Source organism: Tenrec ecaudatus, chromosome 6, assembly GCF_050624435.1.
Source record: "Tenrec ecaudatus isolate mTenEca1 chromosome 6, mTenEca1.hap1, whole genome shotgun sequence".
NCBI classification, from domain to species: Eukaryota; Metazoa; Chordata; class Mammalia; order Afrosoricida; family Tenrecidae; genus Tenrec; species Tenrec ecaudatus.
In genome coordinates, this window is record NC_134535.1 from 83849683 (window position 1) to 83870634 (window position 20952).

A 20952-nucleotide genomic window follows, 5' to 3' on the forward strand; every position below is an offset into this window, starting at 1 on the left:
TGTACAAAAGAGTACTTTTCCTAGCAGCAGAGTCTGTGTCCCTGAGTACGATATAGCTCTAGCTGGATTTCCTTAGCCGTACTGTCGATGTCACTAGATTTGAGGTAAGGGAGGCCCCACTGATGGGTTAATTGGAGCAGCTAGTGTTCGTTTCACTTGCCATTGACTTCAGCTTAATATGATCCTTCCCTTCATAAAATTTGGCTCTTTAGGTGGTGGAATTCTGTTTCTTTGTAGAAAGTTCCTCTTTGAATCATATTTCTGGAATTTAAGGGAACCCAGCCAAGGAGTTTTCAAAATACATTCATTAGTTCTTCAGGGGAACCTTAGGGCAAATTTTGGAAAGATGGGTTCATCTAAAGAGAACTCCCATTCCTGTCTCTACCACAGGCGTCCTGCTTTGATCCAGTTATAAGGTTCTAAATAAGCAACCCTGGAACCCTGGTAGCATAGTAATTTTGAGCTGAGCTGTGATCTACAAGGTCAGCAGTTCAAAACCACCAACTGCTCCTCGGGAGAAAGACGGGGCTTTCTACTCCTGGAAAGAGTTAAGTCTTGGAAACTCACAGAGCCAGTTCTAACCTGTTCTGTCGGGTCTTATGAGTCAGCATCAATTCGATGGCAGTGAGTTTGAGCTCTTTGAGAAGCAAAGAGCTTGGTTGCTAGCCACATGGTCAGCTGTTCAAACCCACCTGCTACTTCAGTGGAGAAAGATCTGACAGTCTGCTTCTACAGTTTGCCTTGGAAACCCCATGGGGGCAGTTCTACTCTGTCTTCTAAGGTCACTATGAGTCAGAATTGACTCACTGGCAATGGGTTTGGTTTCATGGTTTTCTAAATAAGCTATCAAATGGAAGCTAGCCCTACAGCTGTAAGATGTTGAAAGCCACTGCCCTGGCTAACCACCTTCTCCCTTCCTCTCATAGCAATTATGACAGAAGATCATGTAGTGAGATAATGGCAGATCTGGACCGAGCAGGCAGACCCTTCCTTCCCAGCCTGCCTTCCACCATCTCCCATCTCCTCCTACTCTTACTATAACTGACCCACTCAGTAGTCCCCAGAAAGAATAGGGTTCATGCTTGGTTTTCTGTGATTATTCTTCCTTTTTTAGAAAGCATTGATTTTCAGCCCTCCCTGATGAGCTTCCTCTTTATTTGCTTCTAATTTTTTTTTTTGCTTCTAACTTTTTTTTTTAATTTTTTTTTTTTTTTGCTTCTAACTTTTTAAAGGCAAAAATTTTCCAGAAGGAAAAGACGCTGCCTAAACCCAGGGAGTTTCCATTTTCCCATGTTGGCTCGTGCTCCTTTTGCCACATTTGAGGACATAGAAGCAGGAGTCATGGCCAAGAACTCTTTTCTGGCCTTAGAAAAGTTTAAGAATCTGCTATTACACCCCAGAGAATCTCAGCCTCCTCCCAGCTGCCTGCCGCACAGCAGAGCATGATTGGTCAGGTGCAAGATTAAATTCTCTATGAGAAGAAAAAGACTGGAAGGTGAGGACACCTGGGAAGGGGAGTGAGTGATTTAGGGGAAGAGGGATGAGTAAGTAATTAAGTATAGAAATTCCACTGTAGATCTTCCTTCCAGTTTGGATCCTCGAAATGTCTTGTTTCCCCACGCCTATATCAGTGACCTTCACCTGTTGCGCTAAGCCTTTGGCGGAGGTCTGAGAGTAACTCTGAATTCAGAAGCACTGAGCTTCAGAGACTCCACTTACCGTTTATAGGATACAAAATGTCCTAGCTCCAGCAACAGTGACGTGGAACAAACACCACTGGGATAGACAGGCTTCTCTCAATGGATCTGGTTTTAGACAAGAACCTCACTACATATGAAGGGTAGGGATGTCTGTGTTTCGTGTCTGGAATACAGTTGAAGACTTAGTCTCTGTAGCTGTGTCTTACCGATGCCCCTGACTATACACACAGGGCAGACGGAGGATGAAAGCCATCTGATCATGTATTTTGTTTCTTTCTTCAATCTATATTTTTGTGAAGACAATAAAAGGAAGGGAACCATGAACTTATTTACCTAATTAACCACTGGGTAAATACCTTCCAACAAAGAACCGGTAACTAAAGAGAAACCTGTCTGCTGATTGGCTCTGGCTTCCATATATTGTATTATTGCTGTAATATACTGCAGATGATTATCCAAGGGGTGTGGAATCATACAAGGTCAAGGCGAGTTCCACTTTCCTTTCCAACCACCATTCACTGTGTATCTACATATCATTTCTTCCAGGGGATATCTCGTGCTGATATGAGTCCACATGGGTAAAAATAAGTGCACAAGGATATTCACCAAAGTACTGTTTATAATATTGAAAAACTGGAAATAGCCCTAAACCAAACCCACTATTGTTGAGTCAATATTAATGATCCTATAAAACCCAGACCCCCCCCTGTCCCCAGGCAATTCCAACCCATAGTGATCCTATATAGGGTTCCCAATACTGTCAATCTTTGGGGGAACAGATACCCTTATCTCTCTCCTAAAGCATGGCTGGTGGGTTTGAACTGCCAACCTTCAGTTAGCAGTCCATTATTTACCCTACAGTGAGTGCCACCAGGGCTCCTAGTAACCCTGTTCACTTCACTGCCACCAATCAATGCTGATTCATAGTGACACTATAGGGCAGGGTAGAACTACCCCTGTGAGTTTCTGTAACTCTTTAAGAGAAGTAGAAAGCTTTGCCTTTCTCCCGAGGGGTGACTGTTAGTTTTGAACTGCTAACCTTGCGATTAGCAGCCCAACTTGTAACCACTACACCACTGGGGCTCCAGAGTCTAACTGTTCCATAGGATTCCTAAGGCTGTAAATGTTTGTGGCAGCAGACATCTTCCAATTAAAGCATGACTGGTGGATTAGAACTGAATGCGTTAAACACTGTGCCACTTGCAGAAACGATCCAAATGTCCATTAACAGGACGATGGAGCTCGAACTCGACTTATCATTGAAGAGGATTGTCAGGATTACCAAAGCCTCTTGTGTTGGTCAACTCTGGAGGCTGCTTCGTAGCCTTTGTCTCATCTGACCTCTCGCCAGTCCTTCCCCAGTGTCTTCTCTTGGCTGCTCTGACAGTCTCGATGTTCCTCCTGCCTCTGTGTCTCTTCCTCGTCGAGTCTCTCATCACCTGCCCCCCTCTGGAACTGCACCCTGCATTTTTCTAATTTCATCTGTGGACAGACAGGCCAGCCAGTCTGACAGTTATTTTCCTAGCTCAGGCCTCATTTCTGAGCTCTAGACACAGGTATCTAACCACTACCACCACCAAGTGCATGCTGTCCATAACGTGGCTGCCACAAAACTTATTTTCCCATCATTTCCTTCCAGAGGCCTCACCGCAGTAGCCACTCCTTCCACCGACTCAGCAGCTCAAGCCAGAAATCTGGAAATCATCAACCATCCCTCCTCTCCTGTCCCCCCTCACAATCAATCCTGTCAATTCAAACTCTGAAGCATACAATATCAGACCCATCCCAGACCATGCCAGCACCTCGCTCCCCAGTGCTCCCTTCACACTCAGCTTCATCTAGTCCAGTCTCCATCCAGCCCCCAGAGTGACCTTTCAATAACAGGATGATTGTAGTGAGGATTAAGTTCAAAGTCCTCAGGATGGTCTGCAGAGCCCCTGCTTCCCTGCGGCACGGCTGCACCCCCTGGCCCTCCCCTCCCACTGAGCGTTTCAGTAACACTGCATTCTTTGTGCGCTTTATATACACAGGAGGCACGTTCTTGCCTTGGGGCCTTTGCACATGCTGTTTTCCTCTGTCTGGAATGCCTCTCTCCCTGGCTGACTCCTGGTCAAACTTCCGGTCTGAGCCTAAAGGTCACTTCCTAAGCAGGGCGTTCCTCATACCCTCTGCTCCCTTCCTAAGTTTGGCCCCTTTCTTAGGTTATTCAGTATTAGTGCTTTTCTTCCTTGGCTGTTTTCTTCAGAGGACTTATGTAGCTCGAAGGCACAGCACATATAAACGTACATATGTATAGAGACACACACGCATACTGTGCATGCACTTAAAATTTGGGTGCAGGACTGCGCAGTGTTGTGTTCTGTTGTACACGGGCTTGCTATGGGTCAGAACCGGCTTGGCAGCACCTAGCAACAATGGCATTTATTCCTAAACTCTCTTTTCAGCTGCCCTGGTGGTATAGTCCTGGGGTTGGCTCAGCCATTCTGTAGTATTATCTCCCACAACACTGCTTACTTCTCTGGTGGGTTCTATAGTTCATTGCAATAGCCACAAGGAACTCGGGCCTTGCTCATGATTACGTGGTTTATTAGGGAAATCAATAGGTTATAATTCAGATGAAAAAATCTCAGGATACAATTGCTCAGACAGGACCGTTTCTTTTCTGCTGTGCCCACAGGCAGGCCTCTCTCTGACCCTCAGCCACTTGGCTGGGCCTCTGTGCTGCTCATGTAATGTTAGAAAGCTCTTTTAGGGCTGTCCATAAATGCCTGAAGGGCACATCACTCTTTTATAAACCTCCACCTGAAGGCACTCAGCTCTAACTTTGGGGGTTCACAAACCCAGCTCTCCCAATTAAGTACCCAGGGGCACCCAACTCCCCAAGCACTCAGCTTTACTTGCTCTATGGGCTGAGAAATCTACTCTTCTGTCCTATGCTCTGACTCCTGGTTCTGCTGCTGCTACTGCCCCTCAGGTGTCAAAGCTGCCTCCTAGGTCACGGAGGTTTAATGTGCAGGGATCTCAGGGACTAAAGGACATGCTCCACTCCTGGCACTCTTCTCTTGCTGGCACTGAGATCCTCAATTTCTGCTTCTGAGAGGATTCGTTTTATACTCAGCAGGATGGCAATCCGTGAACTTGCCAACAATCACTCACAGCTGAATCATAAGCTAATCAGTACCTCCCTCCACTTTCTTACCCAGCTCCATCAGGAAAGTGAAGGTGGTTTGGTGGGAGTGACAAAAACTATGGCTAGAAGAGCCATATACGTAATTTGCCACATTGCACAGTCAAACCCAACAGGTGCTCCTAGAGAGAAGGACGAAGCTGACTGTTCCCATAAAGTTGTACAGCCCCGGAAGCCCAGGGAGGCAGTGAGTGTGAGTCATGGTAGAGCGGATGCAGTGGGTGACTTTGTCTCTGGATTGTTTCACTACATTTTCTCTATTGTGTATGACACCCAAACCAAACTCACTGCCATCGGGTTGCTTATAACAGGTGTCATCAAGTCAATTTTGACTCACAGCGACTCTCTGTGACAGAGTAGAACTGCCCCCAAGAGAGTTTTCTAGACTCATCATCACAGGAGCAAGTTTCTAGGTCTTTCTACCTTGGAGCTGCTGGGTGGGTTTCAGGAGTGAGCCTTTGAGTTAGCTGCCAGTCCTCAACTGCTCCATCCTCAGGGCTCCTACATTGGTCTCCTCTAGTGCTTGGAATGTAACAGGTGCAAGAAGTGGTTTTTGAATGAAAACTTCCGCTGTTCTGATATGGAGAAAGAGAAAGGCAGAATTTAAAAAAAAATCAATTCCAATGCTTCCTAACCCAATGTAGGGTTTCTGAGACTATAAATCTTTATAGAAAATCTCATAGTTCTCCCTCAGAGTGGCTGCTGGATTTGAACCACTGACCTCATGTCTAACCCATGGTGCCACTAGGGCTCCTGAGGATGCAAAATGGTATGTATAGCACTCTTCCCTTTAAAAACACTCGCACCACTTCTATGTAGGAGTAATATTTTTATATACAGAAAAAGACCTACAGAGGTGCATGAGGGCACTATTCATGATCATTCTAGTTGGGATAGGGGGCAGTGGGTGGGAAAGAAAGCGTTTCTTCTTATACATGTTAGAGGAAGCACGGATCGATTTTGTAGTTAAATTTTTTTATATGTCATACAAGGAAAGGCAGTGATTTGAATTGTTGATACAACAGTCAAGAAAAGGAAAGTGTAGAGAATCAAATGTTAAAATTTTAGGGTTCTCTTTGACACTGTGCTCTGGAGGCTGTGCCTGTGGCTTCATAAGGACATACTCCTCGGTCTTGTGCTACCTCCAAAGGTGTATGGCTTTCGAAGTAACTGGAAAGGATTTTCCTCTAGAGTTTTTAGAAAAATTGGATGCAAAGGAGATAGAAGCACTTTGGTTTTTTTCTAGGAAATTAACATTTCTTTCTTTCCTTTCTTTTTTTTTTTTTGACTAGGTGATATATAGCTTAAAATCTTGCAGGCATAAAAAGAGTATGTAGCAAAAGTTCCCCTTCCAGCCCCAGCCCCCAGTTATTTCTCTTCCTAGAAACAAACGGTTTTTACTTCCTTAAGCCTCCTTTCAGCTGCCTCGATGCACCAAGTACAGTTTTATTTTTGTACTTAACAGTAGGAGTTTATCTTGGTATCTTAGTTGTCTATTGCTGCGATTACAGAAATAGCACAAGTGGGTGGCTTTCACAAACAGAAATTTATTTTCTCACCCTTTAGGAGGCTGGCAGTGTGATTCAAGGTGGCAGTTCTAGGGGAATGTTCTGTGTTGTCACTGGTGGGGGGTGGATCGCTTGTGCAGCTTCTCTTCCTTGGTGACGTCCATTTGTGCTTCCTTTGCTTCGGAGCCCCCTCGGCTCCTCTATAGCTCAAAAGGGATTGGAGTAAAACAACCCTATATTGTCCGTGTGGCTTAGTGAGTTACTTCCTGGGCTGCTAAATGGAAAGTCAGCTGTTCGAAACCACCAGCCTCTCTATGGGAGAAGAGACTGCTGTCCATAAAGAGTTACAGCCTTGGAAACCCACAGGGGTACTTCTACCCTGGCTGAAAGGGTCGAGATGAGTCAGAATTCACTTGATGATGGTGCGTTTATTTGTTGACATTGACAGGGCCTCATTAATGTAACAAGGAAATCCTTTTTTTCCAAATGGGGAGGACTTAAACAATTTTAGGGGACAAAATTCAACTCATAGCGCTTGGCGAGCTCTTTCTAACTGTAAGTAAAGAGCCTCTGCATCCTTTTATGCTTGTATAGTATTCCATAAATGAATAACTTATCATTTATTTACTAGTCTTCCGCAAATAGACTTCCAAGTTGTTTACACATTTTTGCTATTTTTTTTTACAATCAGTGCCATGATGGATAACATGAAAATCATTTTACTTGTATATGAGCATATCTATAAGGGAAAAAAACTAGAAGTAGAATTAGTGAATCAGAGGGTCTATGCTTTTATAATTTTGCCAGATAGTGTCCACATTTCTTCCCTAGAAGGTTGAACCTAGTTACCCTCCTCCAAATAACGTAAGATAAACCCTATCTTCCCATACCCTTATCCCTGTAATCCGAGGGTAAGAAAGAAAGAAAGTGTTACTTCTGGGGCTCCAATTCATTCTACATAGGTTTACTCCAAGTGAAACATGCTTAAAGGTGTCTGCGATCAGTGGATGGCTGCAGATAAGTTCCTTCTCTCAGTACTATGTTTATCTTAGTGTTATTTAGGGTACTTTCAAAGAAAAAGAAAGTCCAATCAAAACAGTGGCTTCAAGTGGATGTGCTGGGTTAGTGTATTAGAACTTAAAGTCTAAATAAAGCACTTGGTTTATGGAAGGGAGTCCTGGTGGTGCTATGGGTTAGGCATAGAGCAACTAACTACAAAGCCGATGGTTCAAATTCACCAGTCACACCATGGAAGAAAGGTGAGGCTACTCCCTGCCCCCCTCCCCAAAAAAAACACAAAAACCCGTCTCCGAAGGCCTAATACAGATTGCCATGAATCAGAATTGACTAAATGACAGGATGTGGTCTACACTGGAAACCTGAACTCCATTTTGAGTCTTGGCATAGCTCTGCCTCTTTCTGACTTCATTCTGACCATCCACCAACAGAAACTGCCCTCAGGCCGAGTTGTCGGAAAGTGCTTTCCTACTGCTCTGGGCTGCCGAAGGAGGGGCCATTTGGCTTTATGGGAACTTGCTTGGGTTTGCCCTTAATGACTGACAGACGCATGTCATCTGAAGCTTGGAGTGCAAAGCTGAATATGACTCAGGGCCATTTAGGAGCCAAAACTGAATGTCACAAGTCATACTCTAGCCCCCATATGAACAGGTGGGCCCAGAGGACCAATATTATAAACCTTTTAAATCTGCAGTCAGGAACATGCCCAGTCACCACCCTCTTCATTCTGTCAGCCCTCCTCGACTGTCATGAATTCTGCTGCCGGTCGGGATTTTGTGGTGTTTCCGTCATCTATAACTAACCATACGGTTAATTGTAAACCTCATGCTGATGGTTTCCCTCATCTGGATGATTTGACCTGTAGAAGGCTCAACAAATAGGTCTTTATGAAATATGTTTAAATTTGGTCTCCCCCCTCTAGAACACCAGTTAAAGCCAAAGAGGGTGGCTCAGAAGGTTACAGTGGCTGTCTTTTGGGATTCCCAAAGGGTGATTTCAATAGATTTTTCTCAAAGGACCCTGGATGATCACAGGCTTATTAGGAAGAAAAAGGGAAACTGCATTGAGGAGAAAAGGGCCAGGACAATTGCACTGGGGAATGGCTTTCCATTTTGACAAGCCTCCTGCTCATTCTCTGGGGGTTGAAGGTATGTCCTAGGAGACTTTCACTTGAGAAAGGTGACCTCGTGCACCCTACAGCCCTGCCCTGCAGGCTTCTGTTTGTCCCTCACAGGATAGGTCACAGGAACATAAGGCGCATGATTTGAATCCCTGCCGTTCTGATGGGGTGTAGATGGAAGAGCACAGAATTCTTGGGTGAGAGGGGAGCTTTAGAGGTGGCGGCACTGCCTTTAGAAGTGGGCGGGCCTAAATGAAGGCTGTGCCAAGAAGCAATCTGTTTTGGATATTTTTGTTTACCAAAAGTTTCTGTTGTTTTTGTAAGAATACTTTTGAAAAAAAAAAAGAATACTTTTGGACATACTTCATATGTTACCTTTTCCCCCTTTCTTCTCTAGTGGTTAGGTAAAAGACAATATATTCTCAGCGTTGTGTGAATTTCCATTTTGATATAGAGCAACTTGTTTAAGAACCACATGATGTTTTTTTCTGTGAATTTTATGCTGATATATATGCCCATGTGTCTGTTACATTTCCTTTTTCTTTTTATTTGTGGGAGCTCTTTATTTTGGGGAAATTGACCCCTTATCTATAAGTTGAAAGTAAGCTTTTAGCTTGCCACTAAAATCACACCCAATCTAAACCCATTTGTAGTCGATGAATGGCCCAGATTCCTGAAAGTCTTTCACCTGACCCCACTAGAAAGCTCTGCTCTGTTGGAAAGCAGTACTCCAGTGAGTGAGGTGCTTTCAGATTATTAAATTTTAATGGCAATAGTATTTGAAGAGAGTTTATGCATTTTTACATGGTCAACGTAATGTTATAGATGAAGTAAGAATAAAGCAGGAACAGAACCATGATTGGGACACATACATTTCAAGATGGGCCTGTGGCTTTCGGACAAAGGCTGTCAGGACATGACTTATGACTGTGTGACTCCTTGTACCTTCCCCAGTACCAGTAGGGAGACGAATATCAAGGACACACCTAGGCAAGCCCTAGGAGAGAGACTGCCCCTCCTGGGCTGGCTGGAGAAGGGTGGAGGCAATCCTCTCTAAAAGGCATTCTTCTTGAGGGCAGGATTATCTGCATCCTTGCTTAATGGTAACTAAGCATTCAGGGGAGATTTAATCTATATGGGGACTCTGCAATTGGGTTTCAGGCCTTCACTGACATCCACAGCCTTTTGCAAACCGGGGTGGAATTTAAGCTCTAATACACTTATGAATTCAGAGCAAGTGACCCTTGAACTGGCCCTTTTTAAGGTTGGTGTGTGCTAACTGCGGTCTAGGCATGTGAAAGTGCACATGAGATCATGGTGCCAATTTTGGTCATTAACTCCCAGGCCCTGAGAACACCAATTAAGTTTATTCTGGGTGGTCTGGCTATTTATTGTTGCCTCCTCTGTCTGTAAGTGGAGGAAACCTGATCACCACAGAAAAGCCCATCTTTCTTCCTGGGACCTTAAACCAGAGGGAGGTCAGATCTCAGGCTAACGGAAGAGCCCTCCAGAATCTGCTCAAGACTTGGATGTTCGCAGTACAATGCCCTCACTCCTAACCTGGAGCTTCCCCTCCCCCTCCGAAGCTTAGGGGTCCCTATAACCCTCTCACTTCTGACCCCTGCCTACAAATCCAGGGGTTCCCTATACCCTCTCGAGACTAACTGTAAGCGTGGGGGTTCTCCAAACCCCTTCCTTTCTGGCCTGATGGCCCTTACTCTTTTGGGTTTGAGAACTCACTAGAAACAATTCAGAAAAATGATCGACTTAAAATTACAGCGTCATTATAGCAAATTGGATTCCAGAGAAGTGTCACTTGAGGTAAGATCAGACTAGGTGCCCAACACAGATTTGCATGTTCCCAATCGGGACACACTGTCCTCTCTTGTGTATTGATGTCTATCGGTAACCAGGAAGCCACCGCAACTTCCATGTCCAGACCTTTATTGAAGCCTCATTGTGTAGGCATGATTGATCGATCATGCTCCCATTAGATAACTCCTCAGGGAGACTTTATGAAAGATATTTTTGTTAGGTTTCTGGGTTGGTTTACCTTGGTTCTTGCTTCTCAACGCTGAAAGAATTCACGTGGCAGAAGCACTTTTCTAGATCCGAGTAACTTTTTTGAGGGAAAGGGAAATTTCAGGTATTACAGTCTCAAATTTTCTCTGGGGACACGCAAGAGTTCGAGACTGAAGAGTCCATTTCAGAGAAGCTCGAAAAACCTCTTGAAAAGAATACCAGAACAGGAGCAGGAAACCAAGCTTCTGAAACAAGACAGGAAATCCCAAGAGGCCAAGAGGATGCGGCTCCTTTTGGGTGCGAGGCCCGCAGGCGTTTATACACTGCACACGTGCGGAAGAGATTCCCGTCCTCCGCTTACAGGTTGGCAGAGAACAATTGGACAACACCCGAACAAGACGACCTACCACTCATCCTGCTTTTATCCCCTCCTGTCCCCACTGACTGGGGAGGTGCGGTTGAGGGAACTGGTTGATCTTATTGGCTGAGTTCAGGTGCACCAGTGTGATGTCACATCGCTGGTGCTTAGGTGTTTTCCCATAGGTGCCTGACTTCCCTGCAACCCCCCTTATCATGGCCCTGCCAGCTGGTTCTTGCCAGCGCAGGCATTTGAGGAAACAACAACTCTTGTCTAATCTAGCTACCAGTCATTTTGATCATGGGGAAATTTCAATACCCTGGAGGTTATACGAAGGGGTCCCAAAATAACTGCTGGGCAGGGCTTTTGCAGTGAGCATTTTCCCCACTAAGCAAGCATTGAGCAACCCATCCAAGTTAGTGCACCCAGGGGCATCACGTGGGAAGGTTCTCATTGGTCATAGTGAATTTTTTTCCTAAAAGCAGTTTCTCTTGAACTTCGTTTTGTAATGGCTGATTTAAGAGAACAGGCATACGGCTGTGAAATTTTGTTTCTTGCCTGGAAAAATGCCACCCAAACTGTAGTGATGTTAAACACAGCTTATAAGACAGCGCTATGGAAAAACTCAAGTGTACGCATGGTGTTCTCATTTCAAAAAAGGTGAAATGTCAGGTGATTACAAACCTTGTTCTGGATGTCTGTCTCCTTCCTCAACGGATGAAAATGTTGACAAAATTCGAGCGCTTGTGCTTGAAGACAGACGAGGGATCATTGAAGAGGTGGGAAGCGATCTGGACTGTCTTAGAGCTTGTTTCAGTGAATTTAACGGAATGCTTGGGAATGAGAGGGGTCGCTGTGAAATGTGTGCCTTGAGTTCTGGCTGACCAGGAAAAAGAGCTTAGAGTGGAAACATGTCATTCTTTGAAAGAACAACTCCAAAAAAACGACCCAGACTTGTTTTTCAAGGTCATTACTAGTGACAGACATAGTGCTATTCTTAGAGCTTCTAAAGCAAACATCAATCAAGCCAGAGGAAGAAGCCATCCGTCACCTTGCCCCCCAAAAGCACTTCAAGTGAAATGAAAGATCAAAATGATGCTCTCTTTTTTTTTTTTTTCAATGTGAGAGGCATAGTACATTTGGAGTTCATTCCACCAAGTCAGGCTCTTCATCGAGCCTTCCATTTAGAGATTCAGAAAAGATTGTGTAACACTGTCCAACCAAAAAGGCCTGATCTGTGGCAGACGGAGACAGGTTTTATCACCACGACAACGCACCTGCTCACACAGCCATCTCAGTATGTCAATTTTTGGTAAAAAAAACCAGCATGTCTCTCTTGCCCCACACACCTTACTCACCTGACCTCATTCCCTGCAACTTCTTTTTGTTTCAGCGAATGCAGAGGGACATGAAAGAACAGCGATTTGATGATCTAGAAGTGGTGAGGGAAAAAATGAGGGAGGTGCTGTCAGCCATCCAAACTGATGAGTTTAAAACGTTTCCAAGAATGGAATTGCAGATTTGACAAATGTATTAAATTCAATGGAGAGTACTCTGAAGGTGATAAGGTTGTTTTGTTAAAAAAAATTTTTAATGCACACCTTTTGGGGAAAAAAATTGCTTCTTTTTTTTTTTTTGGTGGTGGGGTATCCCCTCATATCTCAGGAACTTAGACTAAGACTGAATTCTCTGAGTGAAGCTAAATTCTTGACCCCACACTCTAGAACAGTGTTTCCCAAAACGGGCTCTACTTCAGCCTGAATTATGGGCTGTAGTACAAACCTTTTTAATTGCCAGGGGAGACACTGAGTAATTTTTTTTTTCTACAAAGGAAATGGTAGGACAAATCAGTTTGAGAACCAAATAGCTTTGGAAACCTAATTGTATGGCCTACAATTTGGATCTTTTCTTGGGAACTTTAAAATGATGAAAGTAATAATAAAAATTCAAATGGTTACATTATATATGCTTCCCCAGCGATGCCATCATTTTATGCCTCACTGAGAAACAATGCCTGCGACGACGGGGTCAAACATAGCGAGGAACCAGGTAGCATTCCATCTGTTTGGCACAGGGGTGCCAGCTGTCTGTATTGGCTCAATGTAGGGCATTTGGTTTGATTTTGGTAAGTGCTACTGATTTAATTGACGGTTCCTTATTACATACTTTTCTCACGTATCACTTTGCTTATGTGTTTCCATAGTGTCATGGTTATCATCTTCACCTCACACTCAAAAAGTCCCCGATTCAAAGTCAGGCTGAAACAGCTGTGTGCTTTAAGGAGCCCTGGTGATGTACCGGATTACATGTTGGGCTGTTGGGCACAAGGTCAGCAGTTCAAGCCCACCAGCTGCCCCACAGAGGAACAATGAGGCCTTCTGCTATGGTAGAGATTTACAGCCTTGGGAACTCAAATAAGGAATTTCTACTCTCCTCTACTGAGTGCCTATGAGTCAGAATTGACTTGATAGCAGTGAATTTGGTTTCCATAGGTCATTTTTGTGCAAATAAGCCAAGTAAAATAATTTTCTTTTAAATGCCAAATCACAGTATAATCTTTCAAGATCTTTTAAGTGGCATTAAAATATATGAGGAAGCTTCAAAAAGTTTATGGAAAAATTCCATTATCTTTTAACTTTCATTTTCCACAGACTTTTTGAAGCCCCCTGTATGCTTTACCAGCTGCTGTCAAATCATGTTGGACTCATGGTGACCTTGTGTGTGTCAGAGCAGAACTGTGTCTCATGGGGTTTTTGATGGCTGGCTTTGGCATTAGATGCTGCCCTTTTCCCCAAGGTGATTCTGAATGTCCATGAACTGTCAGCCCTTTTGGTCAGTAGCTGAACACATGAACTATTTGCATCACCCAGCAGCTTCCAAACTCTGCATAACCCCACCAAATACATTGAACTCAGCTAAAATGGCAATGTCAGCAGCATCACCAAATTCACATAGGTACCTATAGACAGTGTGGCCAGCCTCAAGGCCAGTGGTTTTCAACCTCTGGGTTGCGACCCCTTTGGGTGTTCGAATGACCCTTTCACAGGGTTCTCCCGATTCATAATAGTAGAAAAATGACAGTGATGAAGTAGCAACCAAAATAATGTTATGATTGGGGAGGTCATCACAACATGAGGCACTGTCTTAAAGGGTTGCGGCATGAGGAAGGTTGAGAACCACTGCTCTAGACAATTTGGTGCACGATGATTATGAAATCGTAGAGGCTTTTAATGTTGATCCTAGAACTGAGGTCATCTTCTCTGTGTTTGCCTAAATTCCAAGGTCCTTTTTTATATCCATCATCTCTTTTAAGCTTTTTAAAGTTTTTGTTTTATTTTTGTTGTTGAGAAAAATATATAGCAGAGCTTCCACCAACTCAACAGTTTCTGCATGTCCCACCCTGTGACATCGATCCCCTCCCATTTGGACCTTTATTCGTCCGCAGCGAACATAAACACACTGCCTTTAAGTTTTCTGTCTATTCGTTTGTGTTACTATTCTTGGAGCTCTCTGGCATTAATGTAATTCCCAGAGTACAGTTCTGTCTAGTTGTTTCCCAGCCTTCAGCCTACCCACTTGGATCTTTCTGCCCCATCAGAGCAGATGACTGGCACAGTCACAGGAAGTGAGTGAGGCCTTGCTGGGATTCTCAGCTTAAATGTCCCCAGACCTTCCATTCCGAGAGAGTGTGTTCAGATAACCGCGGACAGAAATGGTATGTTAAAGTGGTTTTCGTGAAGATTGAAAGAGTGGAAATAGAAGGTTCACAACTTAAGACATGTCCTCCTTCTCCCTCTTCCCTAAAGGTACCAGAAAGCAGCCGAAGAAGCAAATATGGAGAAGAGGAGAAATGTAAGTATTCCAATGCCACGCGGCACAAGGGACTTCATGAGCAGAGCCTCTGTGGCCAGGCCACCTGCAGTCTCGGTGGGGCGTGGGCTCCGTGTCAGCTGGGCTGGGCCCTCATGCCAAGCTGGTTGGGTTTGTGAGCCATTTGCTCAGGAGAACTTGGCTCAGGTGCAGGGAATCTAATTTCTTCACGGAGGTTCTGCTTTTGACCCACTTTTACTTTGCTGAATTGAGTGAAGGCTAGACAGCCAAGGGCTTTGTGTGAGGCTAGTAAAAATTGAGTTACTAGTTCTGCTTACGTTAGAACACAGCTTATTCAGCTGCCCTCTTTTACCCCCAAACCAGGTGGCCAGAATGTCTAAACTGTGCACTGAAATGGACGCAGCTGTGTGGTTGGGGTAATCCTAGGGCATGACAGTTTGTTTAAAGCAAACGTCTTGCCTTGGTCTGGTTAAACAAGCTTCCAAGCTTCAAACTCTGACAGGGGAAAGCTTCCAGAAGTTAAACTCGCTGCTGGAACCCCGTTTTCTCTGCTTGCTCACTGCTAGCAGGGCTTGGTACTGTAATTTCTTTTGAATGCTGACTTGATTTAATTTTATGAGGAAAAGAAACCTTCAAGTATTTGGATAAGAATTCTTTAATTTGGCTGGCAAAGCAAAAACATCCTCTTGGAAAAGTAAAAGGAGATAGAGGAAATAACTAGAAGGCAAAGGGCATTGATAGAGGGCTAAATACAGGCACGTACCTATGTAAATACATTTATATATAGTGATATGGAAATAGATCTATGTACTTCTATTTATATTAGAAGTATTAAGGTAGCAGATGGACATTGGGCCTTGACTCAAGTACTCCCTCAACGCAAGAACACTTTGATCTAATAACCCGGCATTCAGTGCTGTTCACCTTTTCGAAATGATCGCTGAAGACAAGTGTGTGCATAAGCAAATGTGGTGAAGAAAACTGATGGTGCCCGGCTATCAAAAGATACAGCATCAGGGGTCTTAAAGGCTTGAAGATAAACAAGCAGCCATCTAGCTCAGAAGCAACAAAGCCCACATGGAAGAACACCAGCGTGTGTGATCTTGAGGTGTCAATAGGATCAGGTATCAAGCATCAAAGACCCAGAAAAAAAATACCAATGTGAATGGGGGAGGGGGGGTGATGCAGAGTGTAGACCCAAAACCCATCTGTAGACAATAGGACAACATTCCCTTACAGAGGGTCACAAGGAAGAGATGAGCCATTCATGGTGCAGTATAGCACTGATGAATCATACAACTTTCCTCTAGTTCTTTAATGCTTCTTCCCTTCCCTCCCCCCACTGCTATATAACTGCCCCCCAGGGGGACGAATAACAGAAAAGTGGGTGAAGGGAGAGAGTGGACAAAGGAAGATATGAAAATAAAAATAATTTATAAAGGGTTTCTGAAGGAGGAAAGTTGGGGGAGGGAGGGAAAAATGAAGAGCTCATACCAAGGGCTCAAGTAGAAAGAAAATGCTTTGAAAATGATGATGGCAACAAATGTGCTTGACACAATGGATGGATGCATGGATTGTGATAAGAGCTGTAAGTGCCCCTAATGAAATTATTTAGTTAAAAAAAAAGAAGTTTCAAAGAAAAAAAAAGAGATGCTATGTGAATCTAAAAGTAAAAATTCATCTTTAAATTAAAATATATATATATATATATATATATATATATATATATATATCCTCTTGGCGCTCTTCAGTAGCTAATGGATGTAAATTAATGCATTAGTGGGCCTGTCAATTTAGTCGTTTTAATGAAGGAGCCCTGGTGGAGCTTACCATGTTAAGCTGCTAGTCACAAGGTTGACGACTCAACCCCACTCACTGTTCCACAGAACAGAGATGAAGCTTTCTCATCCTATAGAGTTACAGCTTTGGAAACCCACAGGGGGCAGTTCTGTTGTGTCCAGTCGGGTGGCTATGAATCAGAATCTCAGAGGGAAGGGATTCATGAAAGAGACCTGCTGTCAGTTAGCAGCCAGAGATGCAGTTCACAGTTTGAAGCTGCTGGCTGTTCCTCAGGAACAAGAGTTGGCAGTCAGCTTCTGTAAAAGCTGTAAATCCGTGGACTCTCAATTGGGCACTTCCACTCTGTCCTGCAGGCTTGCTGTGAGTCACAGTCAACTTATGGCACTGGGTTTGTTTTGTTTTATTTGGGAAGATCATGAAGTTGACTGATTCCTGGGCATCGTTTCCCTGTGGTTTGAAAATGGACCCCCTCTAGTGCATTTGAAGAAAAAGCTTCCATCACTTCACTCACGTGTCCCTTTCTTTTTGCCCTGTTTTTCCCTTTTGCCTACTTCTGCCTCCTCCTTCCCTCGTATTTTCCTTCCTTCTTGTCACGTAGTCATTTACATATAATCACAGAACACCTGACTGCTTGCCCTCCTAGAGGTGACTGTCTAACGGGAGAAACGGACAATAAAGGAATTTTATCAGGTCATAATTAGTGCCATGATGTAAACCAAGCAGGTGAGGGAGAGAGCCTGAGGGAGTTGCATTTATCTTTTCATTCTATTTTTCCCTGACACTGTGGAAGCCCCTTATATAGATAGGCTGGTCCAGGAAACTCACTGATGAGGTGACAGTTGAGCAGGCATCTCAGGACCTGCGTGGGGAGAATAATTCTGCAGGCAGAAGGAAGCGTGCGTGCAAATGCCCGGAAGCAGACGCATTCTTAGTGTGTTTGATGAACGGGAAGAGCAACGTCAGACAGGGCCACTGTGAGGAGCTGCCTTTTGGGGGTGCTTGGTGAATACAGGAACAATGTGAACAGACTTCAGTTTTTAAAAAGAGGGGTGGGGAGAGACTGTAGGGGAATCATGGCAGAAGAATTGAGACCAGTTAAGAAAGTTTGCAATAATTGTAGACAAGAGATGCTAATGAACTGGACCGAGAAAGTAGCTGTACGGGTCATGCGAAGTGGTTGAGGCTTATATTGAGGGTGGGCTGGCCGAGATCTGTTTGTAGGTGGGAAGTATAAGACAATGAGAAGATCCTAGGATGGCAACAGTGTTTCTGGCCAGGACATCTGAACAAAATGCCATGAGTTGAGTTGGGGGAAGGCTGCAGGCCAAGCAAGGTTTGGGAAGGGAAAATAGTAGAAGCTCAGTTTTTTGTTTAACTTTTTATTGTGGTTGATGAAGTTTCACAGAGTAAATTGGGTTTCCAATTTCAACGGTTCATCGGCATTTTATTTCACGGTGACACTGATTGATTGCAGGCCCTACCATGTAAGAGTCCTCTTCCCACTGCCTTCCTGTGTTGACCGTTTACCATTTCCTCTCTCCTGAACGTTCCTGCCTTCTGAGCTTTAGCCCTGGGCAGGTGCTGCCCTTTTGATTTTGTAGACTCGATTGTTGCAAGGCGTGCACAGCTCCCTGGTGCTCCTCTGTACCCTGTAGCCTGTCTGTTGCTGGGTTGAAAGTGGAGCCGTGGGATTGAGTTCAATTCTAGGCATGAAGAGTGACCAAGGGCCATAGCTTCAGGGGTTCTGTCAGTCTTCATATGTCTCATCTTTTATCTGACTTTGAGGCTTTTTAGAAATGATTTTATTGGGGGCTCTCACAGCTTTTATTGCAGTCCCTCCATCCACGTGTCAAGGACATTTGTACATTTGTTGCCATCATCATTTTCAAAACATGTTCTTGCTACTTGAGATGACTTTTGAGTTTTGTTCCATGTGTTTTCTCCCACTCTATTCAGGACCCTCTATTGCCATTCCTTTCGGAGTGGCCGCACTGGTAGTTCTTCTGGTCTCGGGGCTGTGAAGGCTGAGAGGTTTGTGTGGTCTTTTTGGCAATAATTGTTCCCTTGTGTCTTTGATTTGCTTCACTCTTCTGTACTCCAGACGGGAGAGACCAATCTTTGCGCCTTATGTGGCCATACCCAAGCTTTTAGGACCCAAGTCAGGACAGCCGAGTGTAGGCTGGAGAACAGTCTTTGTGAACTTTGTTATACCATTTGACCTTGGTAATATCCCACAAGACCTTGCTCCGACGCCTCTAGGCCCAGTGACTCATATTTCCCAGGTGTTTGGTTATGGTTAATAAGATTACACACCTTGACCCCTGGTTGCTCAACTCTAAACTTGGAAATATTTACAGCACATGCAGATATGTTTGTACAAGTATCATCTGTCAGAACTATATATGGCCATCAGTGTGGTCCTTTTTGTCTATCCCTGTTTGTCATGTGTGTCTGCCTGTGTATCCATTGTAGATTAATGTTATCACTGATAGTGCAGGGTTGTGTATGTGATAGTGCTTACTTTGGTTGTCTATAACTCTTGGGCACCTCTCCATGTCTTCCTTGTCTTTAGTGGTAGTATGTCGATCACCCTATTGTATATTGCCGTTCCCTTCACCCAAATCAATACATGTCTATCATGAATTGGGCTGCTAACCACAAGATCAGCAGTTCAAAACTACCAACCACCCCAAGAGATAAAGATGAGGCTTTCTCCTCCCATATAGAGAGTAGAAACCCTTGGAAATCCACCAGGGCAGTTCTGTCCTGTCCTACAGGGTTGCTGTGAGTCAGAACCGACTCAACAGCACCTAACAACAACAGCAAGTGTTGATTTTCCCTCCCCTCGAAGCTTAGTTTTAGACATGTTAAATATGTTAAATGTGAGATGCTTTTTTTATTTTTAAAGAATTCAAGTCAAATTAGAAGAGATCTGGATGTTGATAAAAGTCAGCATATCCACGATAGTGAACGCCTGGAGATGGATGAGATCCCTTATGGAATGAGCGTAGCGTTAGTGGAAATGATGTCTGAGGATCAAGCTCAGGGCAGCTTTGGTGGGTAGAGAGGTTGGAGAGATGAGAAGAAACTAGCAAAAGAGACTGAGGAGGGCAGCTAGTGAAACAGCAATAGAAGCAGGAGAATGGAGTGCCAGCAAGCAGATGAAGAAAGTGTCTTTTCAGAGAACTCTAGAGTCAAGGACACAAATCTGAGAATTGATTGCCATCGACTCTGGAAGTCATGAAGTGCCTTACGCTGATACGTGGTGGAATGAAGCTGTGATAGGAATAGGTTCAAGACCGAGGGCGTGAGAGATGTAAACACCACACAGGCAAACATTTAAGGAGCTTCTTCTGTATGGCAATTACTGAGGACACAGGGTAGTAAGATGTCACTACCATCACAAAAGTCTTTGAAAAATAAAAACCAAAACCCGAGGTATTTTCAAGTTGAATTCAGTTCCTGGCAGCTCCATGAGTGTCAGAGAGAACTTTGCCCCATTGGGTTTACAGTACCTGCTTTTTTCCTGACAGAGTGCTGGGTCTTTCTTGGTGGACTTGACCCTCCAACTTTGAGGTTACTAGCCGAGCACTGAGCCGTTTGTGCCACCCCAGGGGGCTTCAAGGCACTGTTTAGGGTTTAAGGAAACAGAAATCACAACATAGGTGTGATAAAGACTCTATCAAGGAAATAGCCCAGGTGCTAGGGGAGAATTTAGCAGGGCTCAGAGCATGGCGTCAGGCCTTGACTGTGGCATGTCAAGGAGGGCTCTCAGAGGGGAACTGCCGACCTGCCTGAGCCCAGAAGAAGCTGCAAAGTGGGGAAAGGGTTAGCAGAAGGAGCGAGCACACCAGAAGCCGCACATGCAAAGCACGGAGCTGTGAGAGACACATGAAACAATAATGGTCACATTGTTGCCAAAATGTGGATTTAGGGAATGAAACCAGTTCATGAGTAGGAATGAAGGGAGGAAGGGGGAGGGAGGAAGACTTCAGCCTGCCTTTGCACACAAATGGGTTTAAGATGCTTACAGGATTTCTCTTAGAATTGGTACATAAGGAGCGAGACAATAAAGTCGATGGGAGCCAGAACCTGTGTTAAGGCAGAAACTTGGCGGAGAAGGAAAATTGAGGTATTTTCCACCAAGAGTGAGAACTCAGGCTGCACCCTGGCAAAGGCACCTTGGAAGAAAAGCCTGGCAGTCTTTGGGAAGCCAACCTGTGAAAAGTCTGGAGCACAGCTCTCCTCTGACTCAATGACAACTGGTGGGTAGGTAGGCTTAGGACAGACATCTGGCTGGAGTTACCGGCTATGAGTCATCTGCTGATGATTGGGATGATTGGTGGGTGAACCAGTGGGTAGGTGACATCATCTACGGAGAATGTGCAAAGCAAGCAGAGGACCTGTAA

General features: G+C 44.4%; 1 protein-coding gene across 2 annotated transcripts in view; it reads left to right on the forward strand.

Moving 5' to 3' along the window:
• LIMA1 (LIM domain and actin binding 1) overlaps positions 1-20952 on the forward strand; it is a 126717-nt gene that overhangs the window by 46990 nt on the left and 58775 nt on the right. For both annotated transcript variants that reach the window (XM_075551700.1, XM_075551701.1), the window contains exon 3: positions 14719-14764. In XM_075551700.1, coding sequence (XP_075407815.1) covers positions 14719-14764 — 46 coding nt within the window. The remainder of the gene's footprint in view (positions 1-14718; positions 14765-20952) is intronic.